This window comes from Agaricus bisporus (genome assembly GCF_000300575.1).
Source record: "Agaricus bisporus var. bisporus H97 unplaced genomic scaffold AGABI2scaffold_5, whole genome shotgun sequence".
NCBI classification, from domain to species: domain Eukaryota; kingdom Fungi; phylum Basidiomycota; class Agaricomycetes; order Agaricales; family Agaricaceae; genus Agaricus; species Agaricus bisporus.
Genome location: NW_006267368.1, coordinates 907,287 through 924,068, shown reverse-complemented (window position 1 = coordinate 924,068; position 16,782 = coordinate 907,287). Strand labels below are relative to the sequence as shown.

The window sequence follows — 16,782 nt, the reverse complement described above, 5'->3', positions numbered from 1 at the left end:
GTGAGGGAAGCGGCCGCCAGGGCCTCTGGGGCTGACGCATTGCATGTTTGTGACGAGATTCGCTGAAGATAGGGCTAGAAAGAAGTCAGATGGGCGCTAGTGAGGAGGGAAGATGCGAATGTACCTTGCGCTGGCGGGAGAGGCGGTGGACCTCTTTCGAGGCGGGTGCGGGCTACTCTGCGCTTGAGGATGCGAAAGTACTGCTTTGCGTTGACATAGAGGGGCTCGTCGTCGATGTTTGCGAGCTCGAGGGGTGGTTGGGACTGCGGGGCGGCAGACTTGGGCGGGGAGGGCGGGGTGGGAGGATCAGAGGGCTGGCCCTGAAAGATGTCGTGGTTGTTGTAGAGCTGGAAGTGGTCTGGCTCTCTGTAAAAGGGGCGAAAGAGCTGGTCGTTCTGTGCGATGTGGAGGTGGTGGTCGAGCTGGGTGTGCTGGTGGTGGTGGATGTCGTGGAGGGCGTTGTGGACGATGTGCGGCTGCGGGTGCAGGCTGTGCTGGACAGCGTGCTGCTGCTGTTGCTGGACGTCGTGGAGGTCCATCGCTGGCCCCTGATTGGCTCCTGCGAACACCAAGCTTAACCCTCCCACGTGATCTCTCTCCTCTTGCCATGCTCGCCGACGACCTCAAGGCCCTCAAGGTCGCCGACCTCCGTCGCATCCTCACCACCGCACACACCACCGCACCTGCACGCGCAACAAAAGCCGACCTCGTCGCACGCATCCTCGACAGCAAAGACGCTCAGGACGCCTATCTCGCTCTCTACCCACAGCAGCAACCAGTTGCTGTTGCTGCACCTGAACCTGCACCTCTGCCCCAGTCAACAGAAACACCACCACCACCACCCCAAAAAGATGCATCTCTCCCTCCGGAAGACTCGGAGCTCGAAAAGCGCAAAGCACGCGCTGCACGCTTCGGCATACCCCTCGTAAATGATGTTCGTACATCCCAACCCTACTCATACCCATTCTAACAATCTCATAGGACTCTGACAAACTCAAGGCGCGCGCACAACGCTTTGGCACAGCTGCCGCCTCCAACGTCGACGCAGAAGAACTCGAGAAACGCCAAAGGCGCGCCGCACGTTTTGGCACTAACCCTCCCGTTCGTCTCCTCCCCTCTCTCCCCATCCACACCCCACCCATCTTCTCCTCCAGGCTGCCTCTTAGTAACCTTTTGTACTCGATTCTTCAATACATTACATATGCTGTGACTCTAAAAGGCAACCCATCAGATCGATCTTAGCGCCAGCCATGACTTCCTCCACCCAATCCACAAACCTGGGCTGGCCAGACCAAGAAACCATCTGCAAGTACACCTCTTACACAGAACCCCTTCTCTCTTCAGAACTCGCTCGTCGAGCCTCTGCCACCACCCTCGGCGATACTCATCTCGTTTCCTTTCAGCCCTCCCCCAACCCCCACTTTGCCAACCAAGACCGCTACGTCGTCCAGGACTGGCCTCTTCCCGACGGTCTCTGGTCTTTTCGTGCCATCTTTGATGGTCCGTCTCTTTTCGTTTTTCACAACCTAAATCTGATCCCCCTACCACCAGGTCACGGCGGTCATGCAACAGTCGATTACGCCACACAGGTCCTTCCGACCCAGCTCAAACAGCATCTCGAAGCTAGATCACAGTCTCATCCTGACTATATATCCCAGCTCCTCCATGATACCATTGTTAATTTTGACGAAAGTCTGAAGCGCGACCTTCTTGCCATTCTTCCCGACGTCGACGTTATTGCTCAGATGACCAACGACAAACTCCATACCCTGGTTGGCGACCTTCAAGCCTCGGAAGACAGCGACATGGTCCTCAAGCGATGCATGCATGGCACCACCGCTCTCATCGCTCTCTTTGATCCTCCCAAGCGTAACCTGTGGGTTGCTACTCTGGGTGATGGAATAGCAGGTATGTCCGTCTATATTCCCCATCTTCCGTCTTCACATCCACTCCACCAAGCCCTCGGCAAGAAAGATCATCTAGGAAAGTGGTCTGCGTCTCTTCTCAGTTCATTCCACAACGGGTGCAACGACGCCGAAGTTGAGCAAATTCGTAAAGACCACCCTGGCGAGGCGGAATGCGTTCGAAACAACCGAGTCCTCGGCGCCATTGCGGTCACGAGAGGTTCATTTCTATTTTATTTCATCCGGGTCCCGCCATTTCTCAAAAAAAGATGATAGCTCTCGGCGATCACTGTTTCAAACTGTCCTCCATCTTTAGCGACCAGATATTTTCACGCACCTATCCAGGCTTTTCTTTCTCAGCTACCAGTCTTGAAGAAATTATAGCACGTAATCTGACTCCACCCTATGTGTCCAATCGTCCGGACGTCCAGCACGTCAATTTAAATAACGACCAATACCAAGAGACACGCTTGATCATGTGTTCAGATGGCCTCGTCGACTTGTACTTGGATCAGTCTGAATCCTTGACTCAAGAGCAGCTACCCGAGATCTGGCTCAGAGCTCTCGACAAACGCGACACATCGTCAAATACTGGGGATAACCTTGCTCTGGCTCTGCTTCGCCATGCCCTCGGAGGGGAGGATGCTGAGACAGTATCGAGGAACATGACTTTGGAATATGAGGAAGCAAAGTGGATGGATGACACAACTATCTTAGTACAGGGAATTTAGATGTAGATAATGATGCTTTGTCATCATCAATTATATTATTCTCTCTTCATCACCTCCATCTTCAACGATTACTCATGGACAACCAACCCGCATTCACTTGCCTATCATGTTCTATCGCTTTCCTCTCGCCAGAGGAACAGCGTAAGTCTCCTATCATGTTCAATATACACCAATCTGACGCTCTTTTCAGGTGACCATTACAAGTCTGATCACCATCGCTACAATATGAAGCGTCGAGTGGCGGGACTACCGCCCGTTAGTGTTTCTGTATTCAATCAGAAAGTGTTGGATCGCAAAACAGAAACTGCCATTATGAGCTCTACGAGAGGCTCGATCTGTGAGGTTTGCAAGTGAGTCATCTCCGGCTCCGCCCCACATCTCAAGATTCTCAAAGTTGCTCCACAGTAAAGTCTATACAACCGAAAACTCGTATCGTTCCCATCTGCAATCTAAAAAGCACAAAGAAAATGAATTGCGTCCTGTCCCTCGATCTAAACCAGTATCCGAACGTCCTGAAGAGCAGCAGCTTCCCACTACAGACCTCCAGGAAAATGTTCCAGAGGTGAAGAAAGAAGAAGTTGGGGTTGTAGAGACGAAACTTGCTGCTCTCACTGTAGATGAAGAAGGGTCGCCAGAAGAGGAAATCAACCGTACCATAGACGAAAAGATCGCAGCCGCTCGTGCTAGACTGTCTCCCTCTCACTGTCTATTCTGCCCTCATCAATCTTCCGACCTCGCAGACAACTTGACCCATATGTCTTCTTCCCATTCATTCTTCATCCCCGATGCTGATTACCTTGTCGACCTTCCCGGTCTGATCACGTATCTCGGCGAGAAAATTGCTGTCGGTAATATTTGCATCTATTGCAACGACAAAGGAAAAGAGTTTCGGTCGCTGGAAGCAGTTCGCAAACACATGGTTGATAAAAGCCATTGTAAAATCACATATGAAAGCGAATCGGACCGCCTCGAAGTCTCGGATTATTACGACTTTACAAGTTCATATCCCGATACTCAGCACAAGAAGAAAAAACAAATCAGGGAGGATCAGGAATGGGAAGACGTTGAAGGAGGAGATGCAGATGCAGATGAGATCGTGGATGAAGAAATGTCAGGATCAGAAGAGGATTCAGAGGAGCTACCGGACACTCAGATCACATATGGCGACTCCCACCTTGAGCTCGTGCTGCCTTCCGGTGCACGCATCGGGCATCGATCACTGAAGCGCTATTATGATCAATCATTCCCTGCAGCGCCTAGGGGAGGGAAAGCAGAAGACCCCAATTCTGGTGCAGCTTTTGTTCGCCGATTATTAGCGGACAAGAATTCGGCCTTGGTTCCCCGCAAAGGTGGATTTGGAGCCTTTGGGGCTGGAACGGATGTTATCAAGGCGCGGAATCGTGGTGAAGCTAGAGAGGCCGGTCGCCACGTTCGTGAATTCCGTGATCAAAAACGGCGCGAAGACTTCAAGACCAAAGTTGGCTTCATTCATAATCACCAGAAGCACTTTAGAGATCCCTGTGCGTATATCCCTCCCTCCCTCTTTAATTCATACACTCATCATCACTTTGCAGTGCTTCAATGATCACACCTTTGCTTGCCTTTCTGTAGTAGTGATAGATTTCCCATAATTTATATCATTAACCAAGACAAGTAGCAGTAGAAAAAGCTCCACCTACGGACAACAAGTTGGAAGGAAACCATGAACAAGCACAGTGGTATATAATATAAGTCTGAAACACGAACAAGACAACATGATTGCCACGTCTAATATAAATACGCTGCTGGAACTATGCCTTCTCGTCCTGTGCGAAGGTCACGAGCGTACCACCAACTGTCATTTCAACGAGTCATTTTCAGTGTGAAAAAGAAGAATGAAACGAAGAAACAACTCACGCATGATCTTTATCATCCAAGATTTCAACTTCTGTCCCTGCTTGCAACGGCAGCTCTCCTTCACCATCGGGAACGAAATCGTATCGTACATGGGCCATACGACTGTTCTCCTCCGGTAAAAGCCCACCGACAGCTTCAGATGGAGTTTCCGCCCTTAGATAGTTACTGGCATCAGGACCGAAAGGGTCATGGTCGTCACCACGAATCGATTTCTCTTCCTTCTCTACCGTGTAGTTGCTGAAAGGGCTAGTTCCAAGAATAGTGGTACGGGTAGCGGCATTGATATGTTCAAGCAACGATGATGGTCGGAGCTGTGTCGAATCATCGTCTTCCTCCTCGCTTGGTTCATACTTGACCTTGTCATCTCGTCGTGAGAAAAGAGTCCAAAGAATGCCAATCAGTGCCAACAGGAAGACGACTCCAGCAGAAATGGCAATGGAAATAAGAATGACAATCCCAGTTGCCAAGAATTCTACAAACTAGTCAGTACACGGAGGGTAATCGATGACATAAAAGGACGAACTGTGTTGAGCGAAACTGAATTTTGCGAAAGAGTGGAACAAAGAAAAGATCGACCCCGCTTGCCCATTTTGAGCTGTTGAGACAATATACGGGAAAAAGGTTTGTCCATCAAAAAGAACGGAGGAGGCATTGCCGTAGCTTGGATCAACCAGAGCACCAGATATCATCAACATCCGGTCGGGTTCAATGACTCCTTGCGCAGTGTGGGTATCCTGCAAAGGTACCATTGTAAGTTGCGAAACTGCTGTGTTCGAATCGAAGTTGGAACCTTCAAAAAGCGCGAAGTTAGAAAAAAAAAGGCTTCAGGCACTGATCAGAGCATACCGAGTGTTGACCACTTGGCCCCATTCCAGAAAGACAAGAATGAGTTTGAGCCGTCGGACGCTCTTCAGATAATGAGTGGAAGGTTAGCAGTGTGTTATGACTGTGCTTACCTGCCAGCGACGAAAATACTACTGCGGTTGCCATCATTCACTTCGAGAGCGACTACTGGACCAGGGAGATCTGAACCCGAGCCCAAAGTCGTCCAGGTAAGATTGGCCATGTTGAATTCAGCAACGCTGGTGAATTTGTTATTTTCAAAGGCAAGTGATCCACCAACAACGAGATATTCCTGATTACTCTGTAAGGATAAACCAGTGAGCGACCAGTTGAGGTGAAGTTGAATACGTTTGAACTTACCCCAGCATATGCAACGGCAGAGACCTGACCCGAGATTCCAGCACCAGGAGCATTCCATTGGCTATCAGAAGTGTCATAAACACAGACAGCCTCACACGTCAATGACCCTGCTTTTGCAAAAGTGCCGGCAACCACGATCTTGTTGGGTTGACTACTGGATTTTGTGACGGAACGAACAATGACAGATTCACTACCACTGACTTGCAGTGGCTGCAAACTGTCAAGATCCCACTGCTGCTTCGTAAGATCATAGATCGCAAAACCATTGGCATTGGTGTCCGGAATGGTGAATTGTCCGCCCACATAGAGGCGATTGCCATCTAACAAGAAGGTATGGACTACACCATTTACTTGTGGACCAGTCAATCCAGATGTCGAGTTACTTTCGAGATCATACAGCAGGACACCAGAGACGATTATACCGCTTCCCATGTCGTGAGTAAAATTGCCACCAAAGATGGCAATTTCTGTGGAGGAGGTACTATTGGTCCAGAAAACGCCTGCTAGGACGGCAGGGGCAGAGGCAGATGGTAGCGCAGGCAGTGCAGCATTCGATTGTCTTCCGAAAACCTGATGTAAAGACTGGCGAGTAATCTGGGCCGAGCGAGAATTATACGTCCGACGATTGTTCGGAGTACTAGCGTTCGCCGCAACAGGTCGTCTTGACAACGCAACCTGGACAGGATCCACTCTTGGCCCATCGTCATCTCCGTTTTGAAGCATCGTAATGCCACTTGCACCAAATTTCCTGTACGCAACCACGTTGCCAGCAAGCCATTGCTGTGAGGTGCCATTGGCGATAAACGACATATCCCCCATTATGAATCCACCACTGCTCATCCAAGTATTGGCATTGGAATTCCACACAGCGATGCCAGAAACATCGTTTCCGTCAACCGAGGAGAAGGAACCGACAGCCTGAACAAGACCGTTGTTCGAACTAAGGCCTGTTACGCGACCGCTAATGCCTGCACCTAGAGCAGACCACTTGTTCTGTTCAATCTCATAAGCAGCGATGCTGCGCAGACGCCCGCTAGTAGTATTGGCTGCGGTATCACTGAATTCGCCTCCAACAATCAAGCGATTCTGATCAACGAGTAGAGCGGACACTGCCCCATCCAAACCGTTGCCTGCCAAGGCGGCCAAAGCCCCATTTTTGTACATCACGATGTGAGACGCTCCAGAAGCAGAACCAGACGAGAGTTGAAAGTTACCACCAAGGAAGATGGTGCCAGAGGGATGATAGGCTATAGCAGTGATATTGACGTTGTTGAGCACATTTGTGCTCCCGAGGGCAGTATACAGCTGGGTGCTAATGCCATCCAACGTTGTCAATGAAGTATTGGGAAGGATCTGGGAAGCGTCGAGAGTGCTACTAATAGTATCAGCACCTCGTAGCCATTCAAAGAAACCAAAACCACGTTGTAATCCTTGCAAGGCTCCGGGCGTACTAGAGCTATTAGAGAAGCTGGCGGATTTGAGAACAAGTTCTATTCGATCAGCCACAATCTCATATTGTCCACCGGAGCCAGAACCCTGAGGCTGGTCGGCCAAGGTCATAGTGATGGTCGTAACAAAATTAGGGCCAGAGGGCACGATTGGGCCGCTGTAGAGAAGGGCGCTGGTATCGTCTGTGTTCTGTTGGGAAATAGTGGTGACCGAGGGAGCAATGTTTTCTCCAGGAAAGACGGTCACTTTGACGCTGGTTCGGGAGTCGCAATCTTGGAAATCAGTGCATCCTGGTATCAAAATATGGATATCATAGTTCCCTGCAGCAGACACATAGGGAATCCAGGTGAAGCTAGGTCCAGAATCTGGGGAAGTGCCAACGTCAACGTTGGAAACCAATACAGTCTGGGTGGTCCCCGCAATTCCCGTGTCGGCTACCTTTGCGACCCAATTCCCCATTCGAGTGGTATTTGAAGGGTTGGGAGCAAAACAAGACTGCCCGTTATCGCCATCAACTGCAGAGGCAAAGGCACCGGATGAAAGTAACTGAAGAATATGTAGGCCTGGACCACTACCGGTGAAAGCCGACAGTTTGACCTGCACACCAGTGATGGAAACAGTGGATTCGAAAAGAAAGTCTTGATACAAGATGGAAGAATCTGTTGAAAGCGGACAGGAGTCGGAGCACGTTTGGTTCTGTCCCGTAGCGGGGTCTGTATAAGTGAGAGTACGGACTGTGTTGTCGGGAATGGTGGTGATACTGAAAAATATGAGATATCATTGAGAAAAAAAAAGGACTAGGTGATCCCAAGAGAAAACTCACCTAAACGCGGTTGTGCCGTGATTCGGTTGAAAAGTGTTGCCGAGGCGCAGACCAGCAGCCGAGATGAAGGAGAAGGTGCGAATATTGATGAGAGGTTTTCCATTGTCAATAGAAAACCAGGAATTCCCAGGCCCATCTGGTCCAGCGGGGCAAATGATGTTCTGAATGTTGGAGAAACCCGCGTCATCGGTGGATGGAGAACCCTGAATATCTGTATTCTTCAATGGGACAGGGACGAGAGAAGACGAAAAGGGAGTCGCGCCAATGGAGGAAGGGACATTGGGGTTATTTGTGACATTTAAAGAGCCGGAGCCGAATGCGGTAAGAAAGGAGCCGGCAAAAAAGATGCTGGTGTCGGAGGAATTGGTTGTGATGGAGCTGACTCGCGATTGTGCGCCTGAGAAACCGTGGAAGGGGGGAGGATTCCATGACTGAGCGTTTGGATCCCAAACGGCGACTGCAGAAGCAGGGGAAGTAAAGGAGCCACCTGCCCAGACTTTTTTCCCTTGCTGATCACAAAAGAGAGACAAGATTTCGCCGTTGGGAGAAGTAGAGGAGAGGGATGAGAAGGAATTGGAGGAGGGATCGTAGGAGGCGACGTTGCTAGAGGAGATGTCTGCGAGGGAAGAGAAGGAGCCCGCGAAGTAGGCAAGGCCATCGAGATCACAGGCAGCATTGATCCTGCCCCCCGAGTTGGTCGAAGCGATGCGGGATAATGAGCCGTCCGAGGAACGAGAGAAAAGAGACGAAGAGGCTGGGTCGAAAGCGAGAGAAGAGTTGGAAAAAAAGTCAAAGCCGGCAAAGTCGCCTGCGAGGCCGACCTTGCCCATGCGGTCGAAGTCGACGAGGGGGAATGCGGCGCGGGCGAGAAGGACATGGGAGAGGAGGAAGAGGAGGAGGGCGGTGTCGGGGGCGGGCATGGTGGTGGGGAGGATGATTAGGGTATCGTTCACAACCGCATGCGGCCAGTTCGCGACCAACATGCACGCGAGGCAAAATTGTATTATGTCATCTATTATCAAATACATTCCCACACCCTATCCTCGCTTCACCACCACATCATCCAGCTGCACCTGCGAACCTACCCCGATCACAAACGGCGACGCCTGCTCGAACGACCTGCGACCTGTCAGTTATAACATCATCCCAGCCCGGGCATAACACGCACTGTGGATAGCGGTACCGGTGCACCAGGGGCCGCCGGGCACTCATCATCAGCCGGGTGTTCTCGGCCTCGACCTCCTGTGCAGCTGCACGGCTCACACTCCTCTTCAACCATTCCCCGACGGGGGTCGAGTACATGGCGATCCAGCGAGTCAGATAGACGTCCTTCCCCGGTTCGGGTGCGTATTTATAGGCGGCGACGACGAGGCCTGCGGCGATGAGGGCGTTGCGCCAGAAGGGAGTAACAAAATCTGCTAAGGTCCAGACCAATGTTCGAATGATGAAATTGTGCGACTACTGACCTTCCTTGGGGTAATTGGTGTGCTCTCCTGCATGGTTTGTAGAAGCATTTCGGTGCGCCAGGCGCGTACGAGCGACGCGCACAGCGCGACTGGCGAGCAAGGACATGGTGGATAGAAGGATGAACGGCAACAGCCGAGTGATTGATTGGGGGTTATAATAATAATTAGCAAAAATTAAAAATTAAAAATGTAAAAATAATAGTATTTGCAGTCAGCTCTAGTCCCTGTTCCTTCTCTCCCGCAGGATGTCCCTCACTTGCGAGGCTGCCTGCCGCGCTCCTGCACTACCTGCCCAACCCTTCTGCCTGAGCCACCCAACAAGCCTTGGTGTCAACGCCGCAGTCAGTCCCACACGGACGGGCAAAAAAAGAGTCTTGTGCACAGTATACGCCAGCGCTATCATTGCCCACAGACCCTCCGAGCCTACTTGGTTCGGATGTGCCACTCTCTCGATCTGATCACGCCCCGGCTCCACCGGTTTAGATGGCAGCATGTCAGAGACAAGGCTCTTAGCCTGAGCGGCAATACGAGACACGTATTCCGCCCCTAGCAGGTTGATGCCCACAAAGGCAATGCCAAAATCGAGGGTAGAAAGCACGATGTATACACCGAGAGCATACCATCCGTATGCCTTGACGAGATGCTTGAGGCGCTGCGAAAGGCTCAGATTCTGCGGCGGTGGATGCGGTGCGGGCGGAGTATTGGTGAGTCGAGCAGGAAAGTGATGGAAGAGACGGGTGCTGGAGTTGCGGGGCTGGTGGGTGAGGACTGTGCGGGACCGGGCAGCGGTGGGAAGGAGTGGTTGTGCGCCTCTGGGAGCTACAACGCGGAGGAGATTCAGGCGGGGGAGGATTGCGCGCATGACGAATGAAAGAAGAGACGTGGGAATTTGAAGGCAAGTGATCTGATTGATTCAAAGTTTACTTAAGATTAAAAAAAGTGTAGTCAACACTGCTCCTTGCACAGACTTGCACAGTTTCTGCGGAGACTCGTGCCACAAACTAGTTCTCCTTCTATTATATGTATCCGGCCCATCTTCTCTTCTCCCTACAAGTCCCCGCAGAACGCTGACACCCCCCACTGAATGGCACCCGACAACGGCGACGACTACCAAGCGTCCGGCCCCTTCGAGGGTCCAGAAAAACTCCTCGAGATATGGTTTGCACCATCTGCCGCCTCTGTTCCAGGCATCCCAGATGCAGACGGCAGGATCGGTCTCCGCCGGATCGATCGCAAAGTTTGGGAAGACATGCTTGACATTGTCAAATGCAAGGTCCTCAGCACCATGGATGGACTCGAAATGGATGCTTACCTGCTCAGGTATCCTCCCTTTTCTCTTCGTCTCCTCCACCACTCACTATACTTCCGCAGTGAATCATCCTTTTTTATATTTCCTCATAAACTCATCCTCAAGACTTGCGGCACTACTCTTAACCTCCTCGGCGTGCCCCGTATCCTCGAGATTGCTGCGCAGTATGCCGATCTGCCCACCGTCTATCGTTGCTTCTATTCCCGCAAGTCCTTTATGTTTCCAGAACTTCAAAAAGGGCCCCACCGCGACTGGAAGCACGAGGTCGAATTTCTTGACGGCATCTTTCACGATGGCGCTGCCTACACTATAGGAAAAGTTAATGGCGACCACTGGCTGTTATATGTAGTCTGTTCATCCGATACCACTCCGAGCCCTCATTCCAGCAACAATACCCTTCCCTCTGATCCGGAGCACATACCTGACTATACCATTGAAATTTTAATGAGCGGCTTGGCTAAAGGCCCACGAGACGCTTTCCACTTTGGTGAACAGCCGTCCACCGATTCGCCGTCCATGCTCGCCTCGGAAAGATCCCTCGAATTGGGCATCAATAACATTTTTCCCTCTCACCTCACTTCTTTAGACCCCTACGCATTTGCCCCTTGCGGATACTCATCCAATGCGCTCATTCGACTGGGAGATACGGCCAGATCAGATGCCCTTACTTCCAGGCCGAGGGAGGGTTATTATACTATTCATGTGACTCCCGAAGAAGGCTGGTCTTACGCCAGTTTCGAGTGCAATGTTCCTTTAGCTCCCTCTCATAATAAAGGAGCCGATATTAAAGTGATGCCAGATATCGAGACACTTGTCCAGCGTGTTGTATCGATATTCCAGCCTGACCGCATCACCCTTACTTTGTTCATCTCGAGCAAGGATAATAAAGACGATCCGACGAGTCACGTCGAAGATGCACAAAGGGCTTTTCGCTCCGCGTTGGCTACAAAGAAGGGGACGATAAAACATAACAAAATATATAGAAGGACGGACAAGATCAACTACGAGTTTGGAGATTATGATCTTGCATTTGCCTCTTTCGAACTTGACGGCTCAATCCTTGATGGGAATCACGACTGCCACTGAGGAAGTTGTATTTGTTGTTTATGCTGAAATTTGTATATACATAATTATCAATCAATCGGTACTTAACTAGCTTTCTTGAATAAGGGCACCTTCCAGGGCATACTCTGAGTAAGTACGTTTAGTAATTGCACAAATACATAGCGGCCAACAAAACAATGGCATAAAGTTATTATCCCACAGTATTATAGGTTATCAAGTAGAATATCGGAAAGCAATAAACACGCAAGACACTTATTCTTCCCATTTTACGGCGTGTGTGTCATGCCGGTGCTGTATCGTGCACAAGGGACATAGTCGTGCATACATTTCGATGATTGGCCAGGTAATGGAGCTCTGTGGATTCAGATATAGATTAGCACTGAATTGATAAGTATCACTGTCATAAACGACTCACAAATCCGAGCTTCTTGATTTCTCTCAGCATCTCGGGCACAGGAGCATGAGACCTATGCACGTAGTTCAAAACATCGTAAACTTGAGGCTGAAGGGGAAGGCGGTCAAATAAAACCTCCTCGGAGTTGTCATTATCCGAAAGAGGATCATCTATTTTCTGACAATAAGATCGTCTCAACTTCTCAAACTCGGCCTCAGAAGCGTCAAGTATCGCGTCCCTTGGTGCCAAAATGAGATGGTGCTTCTCAGAGCCACTACACAATCGATGGAAGCTGATCCAGGCCCGTAAATTTTCGGGTAACTCGTGCAAGTTCCCCTTCCGCAGGCAATTTGCCACCCGACTATAAATGTCAGGTGACAGACAAGTTGTCTCTTTGAGTTCTGTTATCAAATTGTCGAGGAACAACCTGAAAGCAGTGGCGAATGCCTCCGGAGACGGTATTTCCACCGAGTTCATGAGGTGGAGACGGTTTAGCATGAATGCAGGAAGAGATGGAAATGCCATGTTATTCCAAGGTTCCACCACTGAGCTCTTGAGTATGACGGCCTGTTCCGGCACGAACGAATGCGAAACAAACGGCGATGAGTGAGAATGAGAAATGGTGGATGGCATTAACTGGTTTAGGCTGCTCGACGTAGCGATTTCAGCCGTGAAGCGACCAGTATGAGATCTAGGAATTTCCGTCTCTTGAGAGACTCCCTCAGATGAAGCGGGTGAGATTGTCCGTCCTCTACTAGAGCCTTTAGATGATGATGTGACATTCTGCCCATAGGCTGGAGAGGTGGGCTGGCGCGATGCCACAAAAAAAGGGTGGTGAGCACCGCCCGCGTCCTCAGGTCCATTCAATGTCATTGTATGGTCCATAGACAGCTTGGTCCGTTTCTTGGGTGTATAGTTACAATCCATTTCGTCCTGCTCGCTGCAATGGTTGCAAATTGGGAGGTTGCGGTCGCACTGCGAAGATGAAAAGGAATATGCCGTCATCAACAAATGGAGGATCGGCATTTCAATATCGCACTAACTTTAAGGTTTTTGAGGCGGCATCTATCGCACCTCGGAATTCCTCTATGAGCGGGTGTTGGTAAAGGGGTATATCTGCAGTCCCGACCGGTAGCCCAAGAACAGTGATTACAGGTAGGGAGAACCCGATCGCACTGTGTGACTAATTTAGAATTTCCACGGAATTTTTTCCAGCGCAATTTAACCCAGCATACCTTGAGATTATTGACACGACAGTGGTCACACCTTGGCTTTCCGCGATGGCCTATCCAGAGCGACTGTCTGGCCATATACATTTTCGGGTTGGGGATGCGAATTGTCAATTGATTATCGTCGACTGAAGAAGCTTCCAATCCTTCTTTGTTTAAACTTGAAGAAGCCATAAATCGTACGATGGAAGTTTCTGAAGAACGTGGACCGCTACCTAAATATCAAGCGGACGTTGAATTGCGGACGATGTATGAGATATACACCCCGGTTACCCTTGACGATCAGAAAGGGCATACACACCGCTTCACTTATAGGTCAAACTTGCCAAAGGCCAACTATCGATAGTGAAAAAAGCTCCCGCCGACGGCGCACGACACAGACTGGTAGAGGATCAAAGAGTGCCGAAGTAATGACCCTGGATGGCCGTCGCAAATTTAGAGCTGTAAAGAAACTGAGAGAAATTTATAGAGATGCGGTACCTTGCCCTTTGAGGCGGCGAAAGAAGGGCGACAAGAATACAAGGGGTTAAGAAACGGTCGATGGAGCTCTCAACAGCTCTGAACTTATTCAGTAAACCTGTGACGTGACATGCGGTGACTTCGCCCGATTTGTCAAGAAATTGGACAATCAGCCTGGTAGATCTTGATGAACTATGCATGTCTTGCTCTCGCTGAGGACTACTCTGTATAATTAAATCGAATATGTGCCATATAGTAAAGGCCTAGTGATTGAGCATGATCCGTAAACAAGTCCTTCTCTTACACAGAAAATTTGGCAGTCAGAGTTTCCTTTTATAGACAACGTAGTTCAAACAGTATGCTCAGGAGCCAAATACTCGGAGAATGCCGGCTCTATTTTCAGTTGATCCCCAGGGTCTTCTTCGAATACAATTCACTAATCTCTATCAGATTTTGTCGGCTTCAGTTCTTCAAGGACCATCTCATACTCTCCTTTGTTAGTCGGGTGACTCTCTTGCCAATGGTTGCCTTCGAACGTTCTTCTTGATACACCTGAGCACGACATTTTAGTCGAAATGCGAAAAAGTGTCAGTACCATATGGTTCAGAAGCGGCGAATCTCTTCTTTCACACTGGCCACGTTCGATTGGCTGATAGCTTATAAGTCTTCATGGTACTTGCCTACTCGGCCTTTTCTTTCCCCCATGTATTGGAGTGCCATCGCTGCTGCTTTGCTTTTGCTTGCCCGAGTCGAGTCCCGCGATTCTGCGACTCTTCTTCGTCGGGCAGATGCATTTGTTGATCCTCGCACAAACGGTGGCTCTATGCTTGATAACGGTTTGTTCAGTGCATTTTACCAAGATATTGCCATCTGAAAAATTTCTTCAGCTGGGTCCGGTGGTGGGGAACCACTCAATGTCTGCCTAAGTGATTACTATTCAAACGGGCCAGCCGCCATTGACGATCGTTGCAGGTTATAATCTCAGGGCATAGCTCTGCTCAAGTGCTCACTGACGCGGGTATCATCAACTTCGCCAGGGCAATCGGATTGTGATTTCTATGATAGACTACCAGGAAAGGGAACTAATTTATCCCACCATCCAGCTCGACAGAATGTTTTGGAATCCACCTGGGCGATCCACAGTCAGCTAATCTCGGTGATGGAAATGGTCCACAAAATCAAACCGTAAGGAAGCATTTGTCAATGTAATCTCATCACATTAGCTCATTATCCGAAGATTGAACTACGACAAGACTATGGCGACCCTATCGCTGGTACCTGCCTAGAAAGTTTGATAGGTGGAAATCACTTCCGGTCAGCTCGAGCATTTATTTGTTCTGGTAGCAATGGTCAGTAATACTTCTTGGTAGAGTCTTCCGACAGAACGGACCACTCGCACCGACGGGGGCGTTGTTCCTGGCGTACGTCTACTTCCCTTTCCAATGAACGGAACTAATTTTGGATCTAGCGTCTCACAAGAGGAGGTACTTGCAGCTTATAGCCTGTTTTATACAACTGTTCACGATACTTATCTTAGTCCGTGGCAGAAAGCCATACAATTTCGCCCGACGGTTACAATCTAGGTCCCCATATTTTCCTACTGCCTACATTAATTCTCATTTCCAAGCGCAGGGCGGATAAATCTAGTCGCCAATGCGACTGGTATCAAATCATTTGGTGGCGTGACTTATAGTTCAGTTGTAGAGAATACTGTCGGCCTACTCCCTGTCGGCGCGGACGGGTGCGTTAACAATCACAACCATATCAGCTCATATCAAGTCTTCTTTCAGTATCAACCATGGAATTGCCATCGATGGAATTGTGGCGGTCATGACGGTGACAGCTACGTAAACAATCCAAATTACATATTACATATTGTTTTCCCACTGGGGAATCATTTTGGATATAATTTACAATGCGCGTTTGAAAATAAAGTGGATTCATGAATGCGAGGAGGTAGAAGGCAATGTATGCGTAGAGTCTGACTCCGCTAATCCTCGACGGGTATAGGGTCAAAATCGGAATCAAAATCCTTGTTGGATATCTGGCTGCAAATATCCATGCGCCCCTGATGCAAAGCCTGGGTTTCTTCGAGAGTGCGCCGTTGAACTCGATGTATAATGTAGTCAAGCGAGAGAAAATTGCTGTCATCCGCCGCGAATTTACGGTGCTTACGGCCGCGGATATGCTAAGACTGGATTTGAGAAAGAAATAAAGATCAGGTAGGAGAAAACTCACCTCTTTGAAATCATCAAACTTTTGCCTACAACTCTCACAATAACCAGGCTTACTCCCTTCTTCTCGCTTGGGAAGCTTGAGTGTATTCGTGCTCTTGCTTTTCTTGAGAACCATGGAACGCTGAGGAACATCCGCAGGAGGGCCCATGGGGTTTGCTTGAGCGAGCTTTTCTTGAGGTTGTTTGCGCATGACAACTTCCATACGCATTCGACTAGTGAGGTTGCAAGGTATCTGGAGAGCACGCGAAGCATAGTTGGAAGTGGATGTAGTTCCTGTGGTGGAGGTAATGTTGACGCTGTTGCCAGAGGCGGCTGTATATCCCATCAAGCCTGAAGCGAGATATCCCGACGCGTTAGCGGATTCAATCACGTCTCCGTCACCATCGTGATAAGCAAAGGGATCAATATTGGCCATATTATTCAAGGAAACGGAGCGACGCAAGTCACCAGCTTTGCGTGCGAGGGGACGCATATGCATTTCATTATCCAATGGTAGCTTTTTTAGAAGTGTTTCGCGACGTAGTCGCCTTTCTTCTTTCTCCTTTTTCTCGGCCTGTTGTAATCGCTCCCATCTGCGTTTCTCCCGCTCGTCAAAACGTACAAAAGGCCCGCGTGCT

The 16,782-nt window shown here is 49.6% G+C and overlaps 7 protein-coding genes across 7 annotated transcripts; 3 read left to right on the top strand and 4 right to left on the bottom strand.

Annotated features, from left to right (window-relative positions):
* Positions 1-74: 74 nt before the first annotated feature.
* AGABI2DRAFT_117909 (hypothetical protein) lies at positions 75-539 on the bottom strand (the record flags this gene model as incomplete). Its single annotated transcript, XM_006460924.1, has 1 exon — positions 75-539. The coding sequence occupies one exon, from the start codon at positions 537-539 to the stop codon at positions 75-77; it is 465 nt and encodes a 154-aa protein (XP_006460987.1).
* Positions 540-607: 68 nt separating this feature from the next.
* AGABI2DRAFT_117908 (hypothetical protein) lies at positions 608-2,635 on the top strand (the record flags this gene model as incomplete). Its single annotated transcript, XM_006460923.1, has 6 exons — positions 608-934; positions 982-1,175; positions 1,232-1,500; positions 1,552-1,908; positions 1,960-2,124; positions 2,181-2,635. The coding sequence occupies 6 exons, from the start codon at positions 608-610 to the stop codon at positions 2,633-2,635; spliced, it is 1,767 nt and encodes a 588-aa protein (XP_006460986.1).
* Positions 2,636-2,687: 52 nt separating this feature from the next.
* Positions 2,688-8,972, bottom strand: AGABI2DRAFT_204380 (hypothetical protein). The gene is made up of 10 exons (XM_006460922.1): positions 8,007-8,972; positions 5,735-7,943; positions 5,488-5,675; positions 5,378-5,439; positions 5,055-5,321; positions 4,532-5,003; positions 4,210-4,469; positions 3,041-4,155; positions 2,826-2,985; positions 2,688-2,776 (listed from the first exon to the last, which is right to left on the bottom strand). The coding sequence occupies exons 1-7, from the start codon at positions 8,924-8,926 to the stop codon at positions 4,403-4,405; spliced, it is 4,185 nt and encodes a 1,394-aa protein (XP_006460985.1). The 5' UTR covers positions 8,927-8,972; the 3' UTR covers positions 2,688-2,776; positions 2,826-2,985; positions 3,041-4,155; positions 4,210-4,402.
* Positions 8,958-10,353, bottom strand: AGABI2DRAFT_192555 (hypothetical protein). The gene is made up of 3 exons (XM_006460921.1): positions 9,473-10,353; positions 9,175-9,421; positions 8,958-9,125 (listed from the first exon to the last, which is right to left on the bottom strand). Exon 1 carries the CDS (start codon positions 10,332-10,334, stop codon positions 9,690-9,692), a length of 645 nt encoding a protein of 214 aa, XP_006460984.1. The 5' UTR covers positions 10,335-10,353; the 3' UTR covers positions 8,958-9,125; positions 9,175-9,421; positions 9,473-9,689.
* Positions 10,354-10,506: 153 nt separating this feature from the next.
* On the top strand, positions 10,507-11,867 carry AGABI2DRAFT_178340 (hypothetical protein; the record flags this gene model as incomplete). Its single annotated transcript, XM_006460920.1, has 2 exons — positions 10,507-10,792; positions 10,844-11,867. The coding sequence occupies exons 1-2, from the start codon at positions 10,557-10,559 to the stop codon at positions 11,865-11,867; spliced, it is 1,260 nt and encodes a 419-aa protein (XP_006460983.1). The 5' UTR covers positions 10,507-10,556.
* Positions 11,868-12,112: 245 nt separating this feature from the next.
* Positions 12,113-13,643, bottom strand: AGABI2DRAFT_178339 (hypothetical protein; the record flags this gene model as incomplete). The annotated part of the gene is made up of 5 exons (XM_006460919.1): positions 12,113-12,137; positions 12,172-12,200; positions 12,262-13,215; positions 13,280-13,423; positions 13,476-13,643. 5 exons carry the CDS (start codon positions 13,641-13,643, stop codon positions 12,113-12,115), a joined length of 1,320 nt encoding a protein of 439 aa, XP_006460982.1.
* A 941-nt stretch (positions 13,644-14,584) lies between these two features.
* On the top strand, positions 14,585-16,714 carry AGABI2DRAFT_192552 (hypothetical protein). Its single transcript, XM_006460918.1, has 11 exons — positions 14,585-14,764; positions 14,816-14,844; positions 14,901-14,977; positions 15,032-15,113; positions 15,166-15,242; positions 15,299-15,349; positions 15,397-15,412; positions 15,466-15,511; positions 15,561-15,669; positions 15,719-16,116; positions 16,167-16,714. The coding sequence occupies exons 1-10, from the start codon at positions 14,632-14,634 to the stop codon at positions 15,777-15,779; spliced, it is 681 nt and encodes a 226-aa protein (XP_006460981.1). The 5' UTR covers positions 14,585-14,631; the 3' UTR covers positions 15,780-16,116; positions 16,167-16,714.
* The last annotated feature ends 68 nt before the right edge of the window (positions 16,715-16,782 follow it).

Bases quoted from the DNA above. Each gene is read 5' to 3' on its own strand.
- AGABI2DRAFT_204380 (XM_006460922.1), bottom strand. From the start codon at position 8,926: ATGCCCGCCCCCGACACCGCCCTCCTCCTCTTCCTCCTCTCCCATGTC. The intron at 5,676-5,734 runs GTAAGTTCAAAC...TTATCCTTACAG, and splicing joins CTGCCGTTGCATATGCTGGG to AGTAATCAGGAATATCTCGT. The intron at 5,322-5,377 runs GTATGCTCTGAT...CGCTTTTTGAAG, and splicing joins GGCCAAGTGGTCAACACTCG to GTTCCAACTTCGATTCGAAC.
- AGABI2DRAFT_192555 (XM_006460921.1), bottom strand. From the start codon at position 10,334: ATGCGCGCAATCCTCCCCCGCCTGAATCTCCTCCGCGTTGTAGCTCCC.
- AGABI2DRAFT_192552 (XM_006460918.1), top strand. From the start codon at position 14,632: ATGTATTGGAGTGCCATCGCTGCTGCTTTGCTTTTGCTTGCCCGAGTC. The intron at 14,765-14,815 runs GTTTGTTCAGTG...AAATTTCTTCAG, and splicing joins TGGCTCTATGCTTGATAACG to CTGGGTCCGGTGGTGGGGAA. The intron at 15,243-15,298 runs GTCAGCTCGAGC...ACTTCTTGGTAG, and splicing joins ATAGGTGGAAATCACTTCCG to AGTCTTCCGACAGAACGGAC.